Source organism: Ricinus communis, chromosome 1 (assembly GCF_019578655.1).
Source record: "Ricinus communis isolate WT05 ecotype wild-type chromosome 1, ASM1957865v1, whole genome shotgun sequence".
Taxonomy (NCBI): domain Eukaryota; kingdom Viridiplantae; phylum Streptophyta; class Magnoliopsida; order Malpighiales; family Euphorbiaceae; genus Ricinus; species Ricinus communis.
In genome coordinates this window covers 34045588-34069347 of record NC_063256.1, presented here as the reverse complement: position 1 = coordinate 34069347, position 23760 = coordinate 34045588, and the positions used below count along the sequence as shown (strand labels likewise).

The window sequence follows — 23760 nt, the reverse complement described above, 5'->3', positions numbered from 1 at the left end:
AGGATCGTTTAGGTCAATTTAGTAACCTCGGCTGAAAGGTATAACTTTCAAACTGGCTTTTACCTATTGAATAAAATTTTTAGTTATGACTCGTAGGGAATCTTACCTCACGTCCATGAAGCACTGGATAGGTGGCAAATAGTACGGAAAGCATATCTCTTTATCTTTCGCGTACGAGATCTAGGGGCTAAGAGATTTTTCCGCCTCAAGCTAAAGGAAATTCAACCTTTGTCGATACAATGGTGAAATAAGACCTGTAAGCACATAAACTCGATTGCCCTTGCTTCGGGAGGGAGTTTAGCAAGACAAGGATTAGGACCTGAATGAAAGGCTTACTGAAAGTCTTATACCTTAGGGTGAAGGACCCTAATCCACTCGATACAAGACTGACAACACAAAGAGCCTTACTTTCCTTAGCGCTCTTTTTTTTACTTCTTTCAAAACTGATAATCTTTTCTCTCTTGATTGAGTCAAGGAAAGCCCTTGAATTGAAATCTTTCAGCATCGTTGGGCTTGTTACAGTTAATCCAAAAGTAGGCATATCCGTTGTTCTGTTTGCGAGGAACTGACATAACATAAGAATTTACGAGGAGGAAGCGCTCTTTTTGGCAATAGAAGATAGAGCTCTGCCTTTTGAAGCTGCTTGACTGTCTTGCTAGCCATTTCAATGTGTTATGTTACGCATGCTCCATAGCCGGAGGTTGAAAGATTCAAGGAGCACAGGCTTTGGAGAGTGATCTCTCTCACTTTCTTAAGGAATTTCTAGAGTCATATAGCATGGCTATGGTTTCAACTCTTTTGAGTTCCAATCTTTTCTTTGCCGAGGGTATAAAGAAAGTCAAGTATGACAGAACCATTAGCTATGAAGAATGTGAAGAAATCGACTGCATTAGCACCTTAGGAAACGAAAAGCAATAGGCCCTGCTCCCAAGCCAAGTCGTGTTGAATCAGAGCTCTTCTTGCTAACAGGGGGAGAAGCTGTGAATCGATAAATGATCTTAGGAGTCAGTTCTCTTTTTGTTTTCATGAATCCTAACGGAAAGAAGCCCTCGCTAAGGAGGGATGGATTGCAGCTCGGTTGATCAGCCGGGATTGGGGGTAGGGAAGGAATAGACAAAATTCTAGAGCTTTAAGCTAGCTTTGAAACAAACGAGGCAAATACACGAAGTTAGATCAAAAGCAAGCGAGCAAGGTGGGTGGGAATAGATTGTAAGTCGTACTAATTCTTTTCCATGGGAGGGGTAAGGGCAGCTAAAGTAAGCTATTCAAAAAGCTGAAAGTCGAGCTGCTCTAATCGAGCTGTGAAATAGGTGTGGTAAGGTATTGGAAGTGTTCAACGAATATAGAGAAAGACACTAAAAAAGAGCACCGTGCTATACCGGCAAAGGCTTCAAAGAAACGAGGTAGATAGCTTTTGCTAATGAGAGATGGGTTTGGGGATTCGATTAGGTCTCCTAATTCATGGAATTAGTTTTCTCTTTATTTTATTAGTTTCTTTTTAAAGCAGCATTCTCCTTTGACTCTATCCCATTTTTTCATCATGGAATTCTCTCCCAGAGCTGTGAAACTAACGACTCTATTAGAAAGTAAAATTACCAACTTTTACATGAATTTTCAAGTGGATGATCTTTTGCAACAATATGGATACCATGACCGATCACCATCGATAAAGAAGAATCTTTCTAAATCACTTCGGGTCAGCGGGGCCTTCAAGCATCCGAAATACGCCAGGGTTGTAAATGACATAGTGTTCCTGATGTACTGGAGTTATAACATTTGAATTTCTCTTAGATTCCACGTTCCCGAAATGGATCCTATCAAATATTTCACATTTTCTATGATCATCTCTATTTTAGGTATTCGGGGAATCCTCCTTAATAGACGAAATATTCCTATTATGTCAAAGCCAATTGAATCAATGTTATTAGCTGTGAATTTGAACTTTTTGGTATTTTCCATTTCTTCGGATGATATGATGGGTCAATCATTTGCTTCATTGGTTCCAACGGTGGCGCTGCCTACACGCGAATTAGCTTCCGTGGTCGAGCAGTCTCAATTTCACTACAGGATTTGCGAATGAATGCTAGGCTGGACCACCTCGAATGGCGTGAGCCGCATACGGGGAGACCCGCATGTACGATTTTTAGGGAGATTTGGTCGAAAGACCGGTCGACGCCCACCCGACTAGAGGGACTGAGAAATTAATAGAGTATAAAACTTATCTTCAAGCTTTACCTTATTCTGATCGTTTAGAGGGCGATCGCAGAGTCAATGAATGAAGTCCTCCGTTTCTTTCAGAGGTGCTGACCCGCAGCGAGGCAGAGATGACTAAGTGACATATGGAATATGGCAACGACAACAGCATGTCGTAGAAGGAGATAACAGGTGGAGCCAACGATCCACTAAGACTAACGTATCTACAACTACATCCCCGAGCGGTAGTCAAATGGAGGCGTGAATGCAAGATGCCAGCGGAATGATCGACCGGACAGAGGCTAGGGCTGCTTCCTTCCCACTGCGTCCTTCCTTGTGTGTCGGAGATATAAAGCGAGTGCACCGGAAAGAACGGGAACTGGGTCGATCTATTCTATGGCGAAGCATAACTGCACACTCACACGATCTTTGTCGAGAGATAGGAGCATTCGGTGGAACCGGTGAACTACACTTGCTTCTGGATAGATGTGTGGGACAGAGGGCTCGTGGTACCTTCTGCCCACCCTTCCTCCTTTGCTTTGAGAACCGTGTGAACAGAGAGTGGGCAAAAGGGAAGGAGGTCCTCATACAGAGTCGCACACTTGGCGGTGTGGGAGATCGGGGAATGGGTCGAGTAAACTCCCCCGGGGCTGGAAAAATAATGACGAAGCTTTACTTAGATAGAGCTTTGATTTGATTGGCATTAATTTTTTCTTAGTGATTGGAAAGGAGGGCGCTCGGGTATGTTATAGAAAGGGAAGGCGGGGTAGTACTTGAATGGCGAAAAGAGGCGGCTCGTGAGGAAGGAATAGGAAATCGTCAAGGATGACTTCTTTGTTGGCGAAGCGAAGGCCACAGCGCCAGTGATTCTCCGAGCCGGATTTCCAACGCCCTCGGGAAACTGGTCGAGATAGATGACAGCCCTCTCTTCCTTACCTGGGAGGGCAATCTTCTCTTATGGCCTTCACCTCCCTCCCTGCAGGAAATAGAACCCGTACCCCCCTTCCCGATCCATTCATTTCAAAGCGGGGGGATCCAGAGCTAAGCCCCTTCTATTGCATAACCTAAAAAAGCTATAAGCAAAGTACAAAAGTGGTTGCGGAAACGAGACGCTTTGGTTTGGTTACCGGCGAACGCTTCAAAAGGCGACCAGACCAGCTTTCTAGTTGTTACGTTACGCTGCCATTTTTCCAATATCATTGAATAGCATGGCCCAGGGCTAAGGTAACTCATAGGAATGGTGCTAATTCCTATGTTCTTTCTAGTCTCGTTTGGTTTCGAGAGCCTCTGCCTCCACATCCTTACTCGTCTTTTGAAAGCCGTCATCCTGGATTTTTTTTCATATGCCGGGTTTTTCGCTCCTCTCCAACCAGTCGAGTCAATTAACATCGATCCTCACCTTTCTATATCTATATAAATTATTAAACACATTTTTCCTCGGGTCTTTTTATAAAATAAAACAGAATGAAAAGCCCGAGTGGAAACACAAAAAAAAGAGAGAGGAAAAAGGGGGAAAGAAGTCTAGTGCTAGTTCTTACTGAAACTTCTTTATCTAACTTTCATTTTTGAGTGGTTTCTTTGTTCTCTTATTTTGAGAAAGACAAAACTTACCTTTCTTCCTCTTCTTTCTTTTTTCTTTCTTCGACGAATTTCGGTTATGACCAATGCCCCACTAGCTGAATAGGCGTAGGATACCTATCTGAGAAAAGGCAAGGGATTGAAATCGACAAATTGCCTTTTTTTTTTTGCCAGAGATATTTTTTAGAAATTGGATAAAGAATTAAAAAATAGAAAGAATCTAAATAAAGGGCCGAAGGAAAGAGGGCCCACTACTTCTTCATTCAGGGGGGAGACTAGCCTCATTACTTCCCACTGGGCGAGAGGTGGACCTAAGCCACCTACCCACTCATCAATCACGTTCTTTAGCCCGACTTGCACCGATAGACCCCTATTGTATTGGAATTAGAGCCCATTTTTCATCGTTGTCAACTAATCTCTTCAATCTTTGATTCTACTCTATGTTAGAACATTTCTGTGAATGCTATTCTGATCTAAGTGGTCTTATTCTCTGTCCCGTGCTAGGAAGCATTACTCCTCTTTTCATTCCAAATTCAAGAACACGACCGATACGATTGATTGGTCTGTGTGCCTCTCTTATTACTTTTTTGTATTCCCCTGTTCTTCGGATACAATTCGATCCTTCTATGGCCAAATCTCAATTTGTGGAAAGCCTTCGATGGCTTCCTTATGAGAACATCCATTTTTTTTTGGTATAGACGGTATTTCTTTATTCTTCGTGATATTGACCACATTTCTGATCCCTATTTGCATTTTAGTGGGTTGCTCTGGTATGAGAAGTTATGGGAAAGAGTATATTACAGCATCTCTAATTCGTGAATTTCTAATGATCGCCGTGTTCCGCATGCTGGATCCTCTACTATTCTATGTTCTTCCCGAAAGTGTGCTAATCCCTATGTTGTGCGGAGCTGAGCATCTTATATTCCCTGGGAAAAAGCTTTTCCTCTGCAGGGGTCTTGTGCAGTAAACCCCCTACGGGTGATCATCCGTTGTCGTAAAGTAGTCGGCGCGAAGCTTTCTCTTGTTCTTTTTGGTTCCTCTTGGAAGATTGAGCCTTTCTCAATCAATCTGTCAAGGTGGTATCAGAGCTTCAAACCAGACCTGGAAGGCTTGCTAGTTTCCTGGCGATGAGGTTATATTATATTATTAAGCATTGGTAGCAAAGGAAGGTTATGATCGTCACGAATTGAATTATAATCAAATTGCTTTAGGTCGTTTAAAAAAAGTAGAGTTTGTTCACAAGGTTGGGTTGTGATATATAGAAAGTGTGCCGCGAGTTCAAAGTTTGCTTATGGGAGAGAGAGAAGGAAAGGCCGAAACGAGATTGCCATTCCCGGCTCGGGTCTGCTTCAAAAGGAAAGGCGCACCGCCACGAGCGCAGCCCAAGCCTTTCAACAATATCAAATCAGACTCAACGATTGCCTTTAGGTTCTGAACTCCATATGGGGAAGGAGCGTTGTTGTTTGAAGACAGGATTAACCGAGGCCGTTCAAACAGGCACAGGTCAACTAAACGGCATTCCCGTAGCAATTGGGGTTATGGATTTTCAGTTTATGAGGGGTAGTATGGGGATCCGTAATAGGCGAGAAAATCACTATATATATATATATATATATATATATATATATATATATATATATATATATATGAAATTTTATATATACACACGTGAATCTTGATTGAGCTAGATCTGTAAATAAATTTAATTGCGTACATCATTTCTTGAATTTTAATCGGTGGACAGGTACAAAAGGTTTTGAATAAAATTCCAAACTTGATAGTGTAATCACCAAGAAGTCCGGAAAGGGGTTGGGAATATTCCAACCTCCATTTATCCATCCTTAAATTCAAAGCTCTCGAACCTGCGACCTTCGTGTTATTAGCACGACGCTCTAACCAACTGAGCTAATAGGCCAACTGCTATTGGGGCTAAACATATCTTTTATCTATCAAATGAAGGTAACCAGGCCATACTATTAGGTTATATATTTGCATATTTCTTCCTAATATAGAAAATATTACTCCCCTGTTTGGCATTGCCTCTAGGTGTCTGAAAACCTAATTAGAATTCATTTTGATCTAATACAAATTTTTTTTAGTTTTTTGTAAACTGTTTTTATCACTCACTTTTTTAAAATATTAATTCACCTTTTTTTTTCAAAAAATCTTAAAAATGATTAATAACAATCATTTAATCTCTCGACGTGAATGAAGCAATAAATCTCTCGCTTTTATCTAATTGTAAAAAAATAATCACAACTTTTGGTACTTCTTACAAATTTAACACAAATTTTTAAATTTAACAAATTGGCAATACCATTTAAACATTTAACATGTACACATATTCAAGGGTTAAGAAAGCATGATAATTTTGTAAAAGAAATTCTAAAATTTGCTTTTTATAATTAGGAAAAAGTGAGTCCTCAATATAGCATTGGCATAGAGTAACTCGACCCATTTTGGCACCATATTAATCAAATTATATTAAATTTTTTAATTAATATTTTAAATTATAATATTTACTAAATTCGTGCCCAACATTACTAAAATTAAAATCATATTAAAATTATATAATATGCTAAAGATCATAATTTCTTTTTGCAACTAATCCTTTTATTTTTATGTTGAAATTTTTTTAATAATTTGTTATAATATATGTTTATTAATAAAAATGAACCAAAAGTTTAATCATAGCATCTCTTCCTCAAGATAAATTCTTAGTTGTCTCCTCAAGATTAAGATAAGCTTATCTATTTTCTCTTGTCAATATGTCATCTTCCCTTCAATTTTAAGAATGTATTTAATAACAAAATTATCCCATCATTTTAGACTTTTTTTATTTGCAAAATGTGCCTTTGTTTTTCAATTCTTGACCTAACATTCTTCAACTTCAAAGCATGGCAACTAATCCCCTATATTCAAAACCTTATCCACCCCTCTCATTTAATTCTTTATTTTTTTAAATATATTACTAATAATAAAAAAGAACTCAGAAATTAAAACTATATTCAAATTAAAATATACATCTACATCAAGTTAAGTTTGTGAATGCATTGAATGCTATCTTTAGTGACCTAATAAAAACAAAACAATATCAACCTTTATTTTTTATTTATTGACATTTGCTTGGAGTCCATACATTGCATATTCTACAAACTATTTTAGGCCACCAAAGGATGCATTTAGGACAACCAGACAATATTTTGTTCACATAAGTGGCACCAAATGATTGGACAAAGAAAGATTTTTCTTTGCTTTCTTTTAGCAAGAGGTCCATCTAATATCAACTACAAAGGAAATTATATACCTTATCTTCTTGTAGGTTGCATTTTTCACTTGTAGATATACAATACAATAAAGATAAATGCTGATTCAAAAATATTATTTGAAATTATTGTTAGGTACTAATATATTTAAAATTTACAATTTTAGATTTTTTTTATAAATATTTTTTATGTATATTTTCTTTTTGAGAAATATCATTTTTTTATTTCTTTAAAAATCAGTTTTTAAAAATTTACTCAGCATAATGTGGAAGCTTCTTATCTTGAAGCCATTATCTTAATGGCAAGAGTGAGCCACCAATTCAAATACATGTATGAATTTATTGAACATTTCCATAATTTATTTATTATTAGTTGTCTAGCCGTATGTTGTACGACCGTTATTATTATTTCAATTATAGAATTAAATTTGTAAATATAATTTAATTAATTATTTGATATGTAATATTGATTTGTAATAATTTTAAAAATAATAAATTAACTAGTTTTATATATTTTTTATTTTTTAGAAATTTTATTTATGTTATTGTATTAATAAAATATTTATTTATTAATATTATCTTTAAATTAATACTATCAATAAATTATTTTTAAGATATTTATTTATTAACTCTAATATTATATAAATTAATACTATTAATGTAATTGATATTACTATTTTTTAAAAATTAAAAATTATTGTATAATTAAAGATTAATTTATTAGTGAATATAATATTTAAAAATATTATTTTTATAATTAAAATTACTATTTAATTCAAAAATTAATTTTTAGTTAATTTAATATTAAAATATAATTAATATATTATCTTTTAGAATAATTGTTAAGTATCTAATTAGAAAACTAATTTATTAATTAAATATTATTTCTTAGGATTAAAATGAGTGTTTAATTAGGAATGTAATTTACTAATTAATAAATTAATAAAAAAGTAATAAGATTGTATATAAACTTAAATCTTATATGTCAAAAATAGTACACATATCAAAATAAAAATCTTATGCGTTAAAATTAATTACATATATCAAAAAAATTTAAATTTTTATATATATATTTCTTATAGACCAGGACATGAGTGATTTATCCATAACCATTAATCAAATAAATTTAAAATAAAATCGAAAATATAAATATTAAGGAGATTTCAAAATAGTAAATAATATTATTATAATTCGTATTCAGAATATATTTTATTTTGTGTCTATAATAACACTGCCTTACCACTTTATTAAACTAATATGCACTTTAGACTTTTATAATTATAGCAACAATCTTCATTATAATAATTTCAAACTTTAATTTTGATATTATGAAATTTTAAGTGTTCTTATATCTAAAATTGTTATAATTTTGAAATGTTGAACCAAATATTAAGAATTTTAATAATGTTTCTTAAGTTTATTATTAGTCCCGCATGATGACGCGCACCACAGGCGCGTCGACGTTGCCAGCCACTTGACAGAGACATCGAAAATTGACGGTGCAACTTCTAGAACTATGCGTGCAAAAGTGGCAATTCAAATTATGTTGATACTTTGCCTTAAAATTATATTCATTCAAGTAACAACAATAAATGATAAAAACAAATATAAAATAAAAATAGCATACCATTCAACTATACTGTTAAATGTTTTTTCAAAAAAGAAAAATAATATTGTCAAATATTTATGCTTTCTTCATTTTTTTTTCATTTAAATATTATTATCTATATTAAATTAAAAGCCGGTTTAAATCGTGAATCAGATTGAGATTTTTGTAATTATATTTTAAATCGAACTTTTAATTAATAATTTTATTTCATAAATTAATCTGAAATTGATTAGTAATATATAATATTATCTTAATAAAAGTTACAAAATATTAATTAAATTACAATAAATTTATATGTTTTAAAATTATAATTTTTAAAACTTTAAATTAGAGGTTAATTTTTATATGGTTTAAATTAGGGAGTTTGATTATTTAATAAACCTATGAACTGATAATTTTGGAACTGGCTCAAGCTTTTAGCCAAATTTATTAACATATATTCTTAAAATAATTTAATTTTACCACTAAACTAAGATTAATATTGAAATTGAGTTGCCATCAATATCATCATGATTAATTTGACCTCAAAATATATGTGAAAAGAATAACAAAGAAAGCTACCTGTGATCCTTTGAATACTAAAATCACTGAAAAAGATAGTAATATAGTAAACCAATTTTTGAAAATATTGCACATTCTATTTCTAATTTTCTGCAATTTTTTTTATCTTAAAATGTCATCTGAAATTAGTTTTTAATTATTCTATTTTAAATAGGTTTCAAGAATTTATAACGCTTTGATGTTGTATAAATAGAAATTTATCATAGTTGATTGAATATTTAGAAAGATTGTTAATTAAAAAAGAATCATCAAATTGAGTTCTTAAGTGAATTCAACTCACTATATAAATATTATAATTCGTGTTATTAGTTACTATGTGGCATATAATATTACTAATTGATACATAATTATCATTTAAATTATTTAAAATAAATTTAATATATCATAAATAATTATATATATTAAAATATTATTATATAATCATTCTAACGATGGAGAGAATACACATAGAAATTTCTCGTTCTATATCTATTAATCGAAAGCGGCTTATTATTGTAATATTGCTAAACATTTTCATTATTAGACTCGTAAAATAATTCAAAGAAAATAGATAAAATAAAAGTAAAATTTTTAAATAAATTTATATTAATAAATAATAAATTATATTTTTTAATATTAAAATATATTTTTTAATTTAATTTTATTCATATATTTTCTTAACATAAATAAATTTTTAATAAATTTCAATTAAATATAATATTAATTTTTTTAAAAAAATTAAATATCAATGAAAAGCATGTTTAGTACATATTTTAGCTTCTCCCGAGAGGAAAAAAATAGTAATTAATAGATTAACTTTAATTATGTAAAAGAAAATTGATTTAACCTTAAAAAATATGGCATTTTTGCATATTAGTTTCTTTTTTAATGTCACTAAATTAGTTAATCAGTTAGACTTACATACTTTGAGAGTGTTTAGTTCAGAGATTTGATGCAACTGATAGCTATTTCTCACTAAACAAATATGTTAAAGCATTTGGTAAAGACTTAAGAAACATTAGCTACTTTATCAGCTCTATTTTAGAGCTTTTTTCTTATTAGCTGATAGTTGATTTGAATTTTTTATTTATTTAGGCACTATTATTCTTATTAAAATTTATTAATAATAATTTAGTATATAATATCATATAATTATATTTTTATATTTTTTAATAAATAAATATTATTTTAAAATTATTCTTAATAGTTAAATAATTATAATATTTATAATTATAGTATTTGAAATTAAAAATTCTTATTAATAGAATTAAAAATTTTATTTTTATTTTTAAATAATTTTTAAATTTTTTAATAATAAATACAATTTAGTTAAAAAAATCAACTATAATATTTTTAAATATTATAAGTTATAATAAGTTATTATAATATAATAAAATAAAATATATTTAATTATAAATTATACCCTCAATGGTTATTTAAATATGTAAACAAAGAATCGTAGATAAAATTTTACCAAACGGTTTAGTTTATCAACCATCAACTACCAGTTATCAGCTGTACTGATCAGTGGAACAAAACATACCTTTTATGTTTATATATCTTAACAAATATATAAATAAAGTATTAATTAAATACTTTTATATAGTAAATGATTAATACATATTTATTTATTTGATATTTATAAATATATATTATTTATTTATTATATATATTGCATTTAACACTTTATATATTGTTTAATTATAAAATTTATATTTTATACTTGGATGCTAAATGATTAATACCCAATTATATAATAAATACGCGTTACTTGTTTATTCATTTATATATATCTAGTTTAAGTATATTCCTTAATTAATAAACTCTATAAAAGAGAATAGTAAATATTCCTGAGATTTGTTCTATTATGGGTTTCATTGTTAAATTCTAATTGTCATATTTTCATGCTTGGCTTTAATATTTATGCCTTTAATAAAATAGTCTGTTTATGGTAGAGAGAAAAGTTTTAAAAAATTCTCGCTGCAAGAGTTTCTTTTCTATTTTTTTATTGTTATCGGTGGCTTTTTTTTATCATCGACTATAGCTAATTTTAATTTTTTATTTTTTATTTTTTAAAATAATTTTTTCAATCATAATCAAATAATTAAATCATATTTTTATTTTATTTGTATGAACTGGTCATAGTTTATAGATTTTAATTATAATTTTTTTTATATTTTTTTAGTAGTAAATTTAGGTAAACAAATGACAAATTAAAAATGTATAGAAAAAAACTCCATGACTACTAAAATTTCAACATTCAGAGATATTTCTTGAACGTAATCATATTTACTTATTTATTACAAATTATACTTATTAATTATTTTTAATAAAAAAATATTTTTACTTAAAAAAAAAAAAAATCTTTGTGTGAGGTAACTGTTAGCCCAACATATACAAAGTGGGTTAAAGAACAAAGAGTTATTCTTGTCAAGAATTAAATATTTTATGAGATATTAAATGACTAATTTGCTATATAAGATAGAAAGTTAAAAATCAAACTCAAAGATATTTTTGTACCTTTTTTACTATCTCTTTGAAATTTTTTATTAAGGTATAATTTGTAATAAATGTGCTATTTTTTTTAGTTCATTTAAGGATCAATAGGTTATAGATTATATTATAAGAGTTACTCTTTGCTTTACACTCGCAATAAAAATAAATACACTTAGGGCGGATGAAAAGATTTAAAATTTGGATATGTAATTATAATTAAAGATCAAATAAAAAAGCGAGACTAACATATAAAAGTTAAATTTTTATTAACTACGGCATTTTATTCAAAATTCTAAAAATATATGAAATACTTTATTGTTTACCCATGATAATATTTTATTTCTGTCTTTTGGGTCCAAAATACTAAGAACATATTATTCTATTATATTACATCTACTTCATAAAAATTAAAATTGAAATAAATCTTTCTATAGCTCAAAGTAATGTGAAGAAATAAAAAAAAAAACCATTTATAAAAGGTGGCATTAAATTATAAGTTCAATAACATCCTAACTAATTTATTTAACAGTTAAAATTATAAAATAATATTCTGGCCGATAACTATAATTTTTAAATTTATATATAAACGTAAAAAAAAAGAGCTATATAAAAAATACAAAGATAAAAGTATGTAATAAAATAAATTTTGCATTAATATTTTTAATTACCTTTTTATTTGTATAAAAATGAAGTAGAAGTAAAAAAGAAAAAGGAGCAGAAGATATTTTTATTGTTATAAAATTCAATAAAATAAGAAAGTAGATTGAGAAAGAGACCTAACCCCCAACAGAAAACTACCAACCACCGCACCCTTTACTCTCTCTCTCTTTTATTGGGTGTTTTAGTTTCATAATTTTCATCTCACTTTAAAAATAAATAAATTTGAATAAAAGAATAAATAAATAAAAAAGTTAAAGAATTAAAAATTTAAAAAAAGAAGAAAAAGAAAATGAGAAGTGAAACTCTCCCACCGGACAAAACAGAAAGAAAACATAGTTTCCAACTCCTCTCCTCTTCTTCCTTTCTTTTCCTTTTTCCATTATAACACCAATTCCTAATTTCCTTTAAACCAAACAAGCCACATCTTCATTCGTTTATAATAACTCCCAATTTTCTGGGGGGGTTTCTCAACTCAGAAAGCCTAGCTCTTTCATTTTCTTTTTCTTTTTCTTTTTCTTCAATTCAGGTATGCCCACTTTGCTTGACTTTTGAATTCTTGTCCTGTTCCAATGCAATTCCTCTGTTTGTTTCCCGGGAAACTGCAGGAAAAAAGAGAATGAATAACTACGGACGAAAAGCTAATTACTTTGAACTCTTTTGTACATTATAAAAATATAAAAGAAAAATTTGGTGTTGGATAGTTAAATTCTTTGGTGTCAGTTTTTGTTGATGGAAGCAAACGATAAAAACTAATGAGAACTGAAAGTGAATTTTGCGTTGATCTCTTTGAAGTTGAATGCATTTTGATACTGAGTTCTTTAACTTAAGTTTTCCGTTTATTTGGGTGCAAATTTTGGTGGTGTAGAATTAAAATTTCTGCAAGTACATTAAATTTTTGCAAACAGATTTTTAAATGTCCTACATTGAAATGCTTTTTGAGATATTTCTTTTTCCAAGTTTCTTGCATTGCTTGTGTGGAATTCTTTTCCTTTGTTCTTGGGGTTCAATGTATTGCGTTAGCTGTGAAATATTTACATTGAAAAACAAATTTGACTAGGAAATTGAGAGCAAGTTTAGTAGTTAGTTTAGTTGCTGAGAAAGGGTGAAAAAAGAAAATGAGAAGTTTGGAAATGCAGAGAAATGATATGAAGAGTGTTGACATGTTTCAATTTGAGAATTTGGTAAAAATTGTTCCATTTTGTGTATTTATAGCTTCAGGTTGTATTACATTCTCTTCAATCAACTAATTGTTGTTGTTCTTGAGATGGTAAGGAATGGCATTTGCTTGATTCATAAAAAAAAAAAATTGGAGGATATATTATGGTTGCACTTCATGATTTACATTTGTAATTTCATAGAGAACTTGCACTTTGAAAATGTTGCAACTGCATGCGTAATATGTGTTCCAGAAAACAAGTTGTTGGTTAAATCTTTGAATAGTAACGTTAATTTTCTATATGACATTGTTATAGTTTGTGACAGTTGTTAACTATTGTTCTCTCTGGTTTTCTTTTCTTTTCTCTCTCTCTTCTTTTTTTTCTTTTAAAAAATTATTACTGTTATTGCGAATGGTTTAGTAAGAGCAACATGATTTTGCTACTATTTTTCTGTAAGTGATTTTAGCCAATGCATTAATATTTTACAAATAGAATTACTTGTACAAGTTTGGAATAAGCTACATCTAGTGAGTGAATTTTAGTATGAGAAGTCATGTGTTTTCTGATTTGCTTATGGTTTGTGGCTTCATTTGTAACTCATATCGGCTCAAATTTGCAAGTTCTGCATGTTTTGGATTTCGCCTTAATGTTCTGAAGTGAAGAATATTCTTTTGCAAGTGAATATGTAAATAATATTCAGTAAATATTTTTATGTGAGAGTTGAAGCACCAGACCACTGTCCTAAATCAAATATGCTTGATCAAGATGCAAACATACATTGAATTAATTTTTTCATGCAGGAAACAGTACTAAAACTTGTGTAATTAGTTTGACTAGTGTTTTGATGAGATCTGCATCCAAGGTTGTTATTTATGACAATATGCTGGCAATAAAGGGTCAATTAAGCATACCTGACAAAACATTAAACTTTTTTGTTTCTACTCGCAGTTCCAATTTTTGCACCTACTTCAGCAATGTCGAGTTTAGAAGAGCCACTTGCTCTTGACAAGTTGCCAAGCATGAGTACCATTGACAGGATTCAGAGGTTCTCTTCTGGTGCTTGCCGGCCGAGCGTGGATGATATGGGAATGGGAACTTTCTGGATTGAAGGAAGGAATTGCAGCACATCCAACAGTTGCGAGTAAGTGAGCACAAATAAAGTGTTATAGAGATTGTTGATAATATACTGACACAGTTATCATAGCCTTTATGAACTGCACAACTCTCATCATCTTGTCAATGGACCACTATCATCAATACAAATATGAGTGTTTCTATTATTTTTTCCTTTATTCTTTTTTCTGACAGAAAATCAAATCATATTTGCCATATATGCTTTTTATTTCTACTTTTCTTTATAGCAACGTCTGAAAATGTCAGAAACATGCTCTTTTCGAAAGTAGAAGGTGGAACAATTTTATTTCTGCTCAATTATGTTAGGACTAATTAGTTAAGTTTGTGTCTCTTTCTTGCTTATCTGTAACCTGTATATAAGAAAAGCTCTTAGATATTTGAGCCTCAGTATTGTTAGTTTCATCTTACTTATTAACAGTCTGATCCTTACAGCTGCATCCCTATGCAGGGAAGATTATGAGTATACAAGAGAGATGTTTCCCTGGAAAAGACATACAAGGGATCTGTCCCAAGGTGACTCTGTCAATCAAAGGACCATGAGCTTAGGCAGGAACCATATGGTGTGTGGAAAGGTTTGGGATTCACGGTACTTTCCAGATTGTCAATATAACTCCAAATCCAATGACAGAGATGTGTGGGGTTATACAAATAAGGTGATTTTACAATTAAGCTAGAGCTATTATACTGTTATGTCCTGTTAGAAGGGAATTGTGGTCTGTTTCTCTTGTACAATAAGTTTCCCAGGGTCATTCTTGTCCCAATTGCATTTATCCTATGTTCTACCATCTGGGTTGTAGTTCAGACCTTTTACTCTTCCATTTATTCATCTTATTTAAATTGTGAACTTCTATATCTTGTTTGGACGAAGCAGTTTCTGAAAGGCATGCCAAAGTTTGTGAAGATAGTTGAAGTTGGTCCAAGGGACGGACTACAGAATGAGAAAAATATTGTACCCACAGATGTTAAGATTGAACTGATTCGCAGATTAGTATCTTCAGGGTTGGCAGTTGTTGAGGCTACAAGTTTTGTATCTCCAAAATGGGTTCCTCAGGTAATATGCTTTCATCGTATGCATTGCTATTGTAGCTTCATTCTTGAAAGTTGAAATTATCTTCTTATTTGTCCCACTCTACCGCTGCTTTATTAATGAGTAATGGTTCTAGGAATCATTAACACTTAACTTGATTGCAATCCAAAAGAAGATATGGATATATTACTTGCATGGTTTTTACTGGTGATCTATAATTTGCATAGAGTAATAATATTCTCAGGAAAAAAGATTAATATAAACAGTTATGATCCTGGTATACTTGTTTGAAATCAGCTGCTATCAAACTTGATGTTTTCTTGTAAGGAGATTGTTGGTGTTTGCAAGGAGATGTAAATTTGGTTTTGCTTTTGTACCACACTACATTGGCTCGTAGTTGTATAAGTTTATGTAATTAATTTCATTAATTTCTATATTATGGTTATTAGTATTTCTCATCACTTATTATTATATATTTACCTACAAATTGAACTGGAGTCTACATTGTGCTTTGGCATTCCTATACTCTCTTTCTTTACACAATTATGTAGTTTTCAGGCACATTTGGTTTCTGTTGAATAGAAGTTCTTTGTGTACAAGAACGTAGAGTTCAATATCAGTTGATGTTGGAGAAAATCTTTGCTGCTAACTCAGCGTTGCCTATGTCTATTGAAGTCAACAGAAACTTCACACTAAAACACGTAATACCCCACTAAAAATGCTCTAAACTCAAATATTGGTTCTTTATTAAAACAATAGGGGAGGAGAAAACAGAAAACTCATAAAGCATTGTCACCAATGCTGAAGGGATGTTGCTCGTTAAATAGGCTGAAGCCAATATGATAGTGTTCTGTGTGTTAGGAGTTATTGGTTCCTTCATATCATAGAATCCAAATCAAACATGATGAGCCAATGCCAAGCTAATAAATTCTAAGTCTTGTATTCCTGAATGTTTTGATCCAACTTAGTACCATCTCTTGTTTCTTTGCTAAACCTAATTCTTTATAGGCTCTCTCACAGAAGCTCTTTTCTTGTCTCCTTCCTTGTGATGCTAGTGGATCATTTCCTGCAGGTCCCATACAGATGGGTCTCCCTTTCTGATAGGAAATAGGCCCTGGATGCAGAATTGCTATTAAGGGGAAAAGAGAGACGGAAAGGTCAACGGAAGTGATAGTTTATTAGGGGTGGAGGGTGATGGTGGAAGGGGCCAAGTGAAAATCTTGTTAATAGACCCCTTTGATTATATTATTTTCTAAAATAACACTGATGATTTTTTCATTCAAAATAATATGGATATGAGATGGTATGTTTGGGAGGGACTGAAGGAGTGAAAAAAGGAAGAAAATCTAAAGAACATCCACTGTAAAAGTAGGACATGTTTTTCTGTACCAGGCTTCTATACTCAGTAACCTTGCTTTTACTCCTTTTATTTCATCCAGACATGAGGGTTAACTAAATTAACTCCCCATAAGCTCCCTCCAGTTTACCACCTCCTAATGTGCCTTCTCTTCTCTCAACCTAGCTTTACATATGTTTTGTAGCTAAAATTGTGCAATTCTGTAATGGTAATTACCTAGATGTTAAATGGTTTGAGCTGAATCATTATATTTCAGAAACATCAGTGTTTTGCTCGTTTGCAAATAAACAATTTTGTTTCAAGTATGTAACCTTTGATTGTTGCAGAAGCTTTCCTGTCTATGATTTTGATTTTAGTTTATTTTTTTCCATGAAATGACTTATTTCGGTTTTTCCTTTCTGCCTCCCTGACTCCATTTTTAATATCCTTAAGCAGTTAGCAGATGCAAGAGATGTAATGAAAGCAGTTAAAAGTTTGGAGGGCTCTAGACTTCCTGTTCTAACACCTAATCTAAAAGTTTGTATATCTGACTCTATTGCATATTCAAGCAATCTGTTATTATCATTTTGGTCTAATAGGAACCTTGTGGTCATCTAATTCATTTGGTAGGGATTTGAAGCAGCTGTTGCTGCTGGTGCCAAGGAAGTAGCAGTTTTTGCATCCGCTTCTGAGTCATTTTCAAAGTCAAATATTAATTGCAGCATTGAAGAGAGTCTTGCTCGTTACCGTGCTGTTACGAATGCTGCAAAAGAGCTTGGAGTTCCTGTTCGAGGGTATGCATTTTTTTAACCTTTTAACTTAACTCTCTCCTCCTCCACCTTGAAGTTTCTTTTGAGATAAAGTATCTTCGAAATCCTACTGATTGACAGCTAGATTAGAAAGTATCTTCAGGATTTAGTTTGATCATCTTTCTGTTATTAATGAAAATGAAGGTCATAATAACCTGAGTGAATATTGTAGTATTTGTTTCTTATTTGTATATTGGTCGGGTGGGGGTGGTCATTTAGCCATCATTGAACTGATTAATTGTATTTGTTAGTGAAGTGAATATTCATCAAACCCAGATCCCAGTATTTGGACATAGATTATTGACATGCTAAGCCTGTTTCTGAATAATAATAATTGCTTTACTAGCCTTAACATGGATCTTCTAACAAAAATTTGAAGTTTTCAATATCATTTAGACATTTAAAAAATGCACATAGATATCTGCTGTACTGCAGCAAATTTACAGAATTTGGTTTCAGCGATAAACTAGTTCAACTATGTTACATACAATGCATATGCATCTTATGCTGTTTTTGCTATTTTATCTCACTCTAGCATCATTGTATCTGCAACTGGACACTTGTTTGATGCTTCTATTGAAAACAAAGATTGAGCTGATTATACTCTCCGGTCTTTGAATACTTTGATAGGTATGTCTCATGCGTAGTTGGGTGTCCTGTGGATGGAGCAGTTTCTCCTTCAGAAGTGGCATATGTAGCAAAAGAACTTCATGATATGGGCTGCTTCGAAATTTCTCTTGGTGATACAATTGGTGTTGGCACACCTGGTACTATTTCAGCCTGGCTATTTATTTAAAAAATTTACAACCTTACATGCACATACACCAGCTCACTAGTGTTTATACTTTATTTATTCTCCCGCAAGTTTTTTAATGCTATTGCAATACGTTAGTTACTGTAGAAGATGGTCAATTGTCTTTAAATTTCACTAATCTAGATGGACTTTTTTGTCTTCGTTTTTTTTTTTTTTTCAATGCTTGTTAGAAAGGAATTTGTCAAATTACATGGCATTACTTTCTTCTATAACATTTCAAGTTCTTTTGCAAGTATTTCAAAACAATTTCTTGTTTTATTTTTAGCTGTCGTTTTTCCATTTTCCCTGCTACTTTTCCATTTCAACGTCTGCACTTGTTTTGGGCATGCATTGTGCCTTTGCATTTATTTTGGCACCTTTAATTGGCTGTTAATCTGAATTTCTTGCATGCATGTATATATGAACATATAACGAACAAGTATTTCAAAACTTCTGTTTTCCTAGGCAAGAACAATATGAATTGACCATGTTCAGGAACCTTTTCTTTTCTTTTTTTTCAAATATTACTTTGTTCTGGTTCTTAAGTCAATTTTTGTCTTCCTCAAAAATTACCTTTCCTTTGTTTTCCTCCATTTACTTTCTGTTTGGGACAGGGACCGTTGTTCCTATGCTTGAGGCTGTAATGGCTGTTGTTCCTGTTGAAAAGCTTGCTGTCCACTTCCATGATACTTATGGGCAATCTCTTTCGAATATTTTAGTTTCCCTCCAGGTATGCGCTGGTTTTCTACTAAGGATGCTGGTTAACAGTTGCACGATATTTTGGTAGCTTTCCTGCAGACTGCATCTAATATTATCGTCCTCCTTATGCTGTGCTTCCTTTGGGCTTGTCTAAAGTTTGATAAAGGATAAATAGTGCAAGATAACAAACTATGATTTAGAAACCGTCAAGCACCAGAATGGAATGCATTATTCGTACTGAAGATCTTATTCTTCTGTACTCACACCCAGTGCAATCCATCTCAAGAACTATTTTTTTGTGTTTTTCATAGATGGGGATTAGCACAGTGGACTCATCAATTGCGGGTTTAGGCGGGTGCCCATATGCTAAGGGAGCATCGGGCAATGTTGCCACTGAAGATGTTGTCTACATGCTTCATGGGCTTGGTGTGAAGACAAATGTGGATCTATCAAAACTCCTCTCTGCTGGGGATTTCATAAGCAAGCACTTAGCTCGCCAGTCTGGTTCAAAGACTGCTATTGCCTTGAGCCGAGTTACAGCTGACGCCTCTAAGATATGAGGGGACTACTGTTGCCTTGTGCCAAGTTACAGCTGACACCTCAACAGTATGAAAGGTCGCAGTTAGTTATATTTATAAACAGGTACACTTGTAAACAAGTAAAAATAGCACTGCTATGCATGCTGCATGTTCATAACATGCATGCCATATACATATATGAATACACGTATAAATAGGTATAAATAAAAGAGCGAGTGATTATTGTACTTGAATGTATGCTTCTGACAGCTGAAGCTGCCTGTTGTGCTGATTAGTTAATTTTTATTTTAACTTTTGCACAAAAAGAACAGCTTTTAAACTTGAATAAAAGGGCAACCTGATAAAACTGGATAGTGAAGTGTCTAGTTATAGTAGATTTACATGATATGGAGATGGTCTTGATTTCTGGGTTTGAAAATGAGAAGTGCAAGCTCCATTACTCATATCTATATGCACTATTTGGGTATTAAATGATGCAAAGGGGAATTGAATTATACTACCACACTACTATGCAACTATTAGCAAATAAGATAACATGTCATCTTAATATCTTCTAGATAGAATTAAGCTTTTTCCTGAGAAAATGAATTATTATTTCATGTTGTGTGAAACTTTTATTATAGTGCGAGTACAGAAAGGGGATTAACTTTGTAAATAGAAGCATTTATGAAGAGATCATTTGGTTATAATCCAATATGGAGAAGACACTAGAATTTTGAGTCATATACATCCACAGCAGTTAGTATAGAGAACAAACAAAAGGTTTCCACAGAAGGATTGGCAATTTTGAGGCACCATATGGTTAGATATCTAAAAAGGCAAAAGAACTTGTATGCTAAGTGATTCTTCTTGGTGGGAAAAGGTTGATCTTTCAAAGGAATGACTAAATTAGACAAAAAATTATAAATTTTTGTTGATCACTATAATTATTAATATCTTCATGATTGTTACCACACCCTTTCTAACCATTAACCATAATTATCTGCCAAGCATATTTAATATCGTTCTCATTCACATGCATGCACATCTTGGCAAAACAGCATGCCATGAAAATGATCAAGTTTCATTTGACACGCACATTATATATACGTTTATATATAAGAACAGCAATACGCACCATTACAAACATCATGACACATATGTATAAGCTTCAAGAAACATTCTGGTTTTTTTGAATGAATTCATGAACAAGAAGAACAATGTTCTTTCGTGGTTTCTTGATTGGTTGAAGAATCAAAATCTTTACCAAGGTGATTATCTTGAACAAGTTTTGTAAAAACCGTAGTTTTGATAATGGCTGACTAGCATCATCCCCTTGTTACACTTGTCTTCCTAAAAGAAACTTCCATGTCAAAGTTTAGATCAACATGTTAAGCTTTGCCATAGAAGCAAATAGGGGGTAGTTCATAATCCAATCTATTGGTGTTTGATTTATATCTCTAAGCTTAGGTTAATACAGTCCAAATGTGGACCCTTTACCCTCTTTGTTATCATTTCACTTCTTTAGACTTTAAAGAAAGTTACCCTTCATACCTTATTGAACTCTATATACTTAGATGCAGCCATTGTGTCCATTACCACATTTGTTACTGCAAACTTTGCCATCACCATTACCACATTTGTTACTGCAAACTTTGCCATCACCATTACCATGTCATTTTCCAGTCCCACCATGAGATTCTGGTTCCCTGTTTCATAAGATCACACAAAGAGAAACTAGACAAATAGAAGGGCTACAAACATTTTACCCTTATGATAGCTTACTCTCTATCTCTAATGACCTATCAAAACTCTTTTTCTCCTTCACAACTGCCACAGAGAATATGCAAAATTTTACTCACTTTTTTTTAATGTGTTTGTGCCCTTGTGTGTGTGAAGCTATCATTTGGCATGAGATTGATAATTGCCACTTCTTTCTACTAGAAGGCCCATGAATTCACAGGGCTAATGGGGACAAGGTGTCAAAGTTTATGGAAGTAGTTGAGATCCCAATGATGATAGATTACCATGACTTTGACCACCAAGCAAAAAAGTTTAACAAAAAGCAGAAATAAAGGGAGCAAGACTTCTAATTGCTTGGCCACCACCATATATTTTCTCTACCGTAATCATGCCAAGTTTACTCATAGCTTACACTGTCTTATTCTTTTTTTCTTTTCTTTTCTTTTCTTTTCTTTTCTCTTGTTGCTTAGTTCAGTCAAGAGCTATATAGCACTCTCAAATTGTCCCTTCAACTTCAACTTCAACTTTGGGGGAGTGGTGTGTGTGTAATGTAATTCATAATGAAAAGGGTACATAAATTCATTCAAACAAAGTGATGTCAAGTAGCTGACATATGGACTCCTTTGGAGAAAAGCATTTGGCATGTATAATATATCAGATAATATATAAAATATTATACGGTACAATCTTTTTATAGTAATATATTTGGAGTCAAATAAAATTTTATGACTACGATAAGGTAACGTGATTCAATGAAAGATTGAATACTAAAATTCCTCTTTTAACTTAATAGTTAATTTTGTTGGTAAAATAATAACAATCATATATAAAATACATCAATATCTTATCATATTATATAAATAATATTGATGAGACACAATAATAATACAAAAAATAAAATATATCATAATATATAATTTTTTAAAAAAATATAAATATTATTATATAGAGATATATTTTTTAAGATAAAAAATTTATAATTTATTATAATATAAAATTTATTTCTGTTTACAACTAGTCCAAATTTGGATCGAAATTTTTATAATTATGTAATGTTATTCTTATATAGAGCACTACTGTATAAAAGTTTGACTGTAAATTCAAATCTTGGCAGTTATATTTTGTAAACTTTTACAAGATATTTTGATTATAGTAAAAAAAAAATTAAAAAAACGAGATCCATTTTTTATTTTATTTTGCCTTTTATTGTAGGTGTATCTTTGCTAATTACAATGTATAGCTCAACATTAGGACATATTTATGACCTAGTGTTCAAACTAAAGAGGACATTCCTTCCCTTCACCATCAAGCATGGCTTTTAGAGATTTTGCATGGATATTAAAAGATTCAAAACAAAGACACACACCTAAAGTACACACTAAGATATAAAGTTGGTTGTAACATGGGTTTCACTAAGATCTTATGTGGTGAAATGTGTAGGAGAAGAAGCACAAGTTTTACATGGGAATTTAATGTTGTAGTGCTGGTTCCAGCCAAAACCCAGTAAAGACAACAGACTTTTAACAGCAGACCAACCATCTGCGATGACCCTTGATAATAATTCTCCTAAAGCAAAAGGGGCCACACATGTTAGCTTTAGTATTTCATCAGTCTAATGTTTTGTTTCTAATGCAGTATAATAAGAATAAGAAATTAACAATTCAATTCTTTTTTTTTATTTAATTAGAAATATGATGAGTATATATTAATTATTATTAATTTAGCTTACGTATTAGACTACAGAGAACCCCATTAAAATGCCACCTCCAACATGTTGAATCAAATATATTAAGATTTATAATAAAATTACCATGTTACTTGAGTATCGACTTTAACATTCTGCTGGGTAGAAATTAATTTCATAAAATTTTATAAAATTTATTTGTAAATCTAAAATTTACATTTTCGGTTCTATTTAAAATTTTATATGATTAAATTTATAATATTGATTATAAATAAATTAATTTTTTTTAAAATAGTCCTACATTAGTAATAAGTCAACTTATTTTATAAAATTAAAATAATAAATCAATATATTTTATAAAAATAAAATATTCCTTCAAACTTTACTATTTCAATTTACTTTTCCTTTCATGTCTTTTCTCTATAATTTTCTTTTATAATTTATTTTTAACATAATAATCATTTCATTTGAAATGAATCTCATAGTTATATTATTTAATAAATTAAAAATATAAAATTA

General features: G+C 31.4%; 2 protein-coding genes across 4 annotated transcripts; one reads left to right on the top strand and one right to left on the bottom strand.

The window, feature by feature from the left end:
• Window positions 1-2013: 2013 nt before the first annotated feature.
• On the bottom strand, window positions 2014-3519 carry LOC112537365. The gene is given in 6 exon segments (XM_048373543.1): window positions 2014-2565; window positions 2568-2591; window positions 2594-2777; window positions 2967-3180; window positions 3182-3209; window positions 3321-3519. Coding segments are annotated over 6 exon segments (978 nt in total). The 3' UTR covers window positions 2014-2236.
• Window positions 3520-12397: 8878 nt separating this feature from the next.
• On the top strand, window positions 12398-20068 carry LOC107261792 (hydroxymethylglutaryl-CoA lyase, mitochondrial). Of its 3 annotated transcripts, none has more exons than XM_015723499.3 (9): window positions 12398-12867; window positions 14447-14639; window positions 15081-15285; window positions 15504-15683; window positions 17449-17532; window positions 17626-17789; window positions 18435-18571; window positions 19212-19327; window positions 19608-20068. In XM_015723499.3, the coding sequence occupies exons 2-9, from the start codon at window positions 14473-14475 to the stop codon at window positions 19854-19856; spliced, it is 1302 nt and encodes a 433-aa protein (XP_015578985.1). In that variant the 5' UTR covers window positions 12398-12867; window positions 14447-14472; the 3' UTR covers window positions 19857-20068. The 3 variants fall into 3 exon arrangements, with proteins under 3 accessions (XP_015578985.1, XP_015578986.1, XP_015578987.1); XM_015723500.3 differs by having other exon boundaries at window positions 12403-12867; window positions 17452-17532; XM_015723501.3 differs by lacking the exon at window positions 12398-12867 and having other exon boundaries at window positions 15065-15285.
• Window positions 20069-23760: the final 3692 nt, after the last annotated feature.

Coding starts and splice junctions, on each gene's coding strand:
- LOC107261792 (XM_015723499.3), top strand. CDS start 14,473: ATGTCGAGTTTAGAAGAGCCACTTGCTCTTGACAAGTTGCCAAGCATG. Junction 15,286..15,503: donor TGTGGGGTTATACAAATAAG/GTGATTTTACAA, acceptor TGGACGAAGCAG/TTTCTGAAAGGCATGCCAAA. Junction 17,533..17,625: donor TTCTAACACCTAATCTAAAA/GTTTGTATATCT, acceptor TTCATTTGGTAG/GGATTTGAAGCAGCTGTTGC.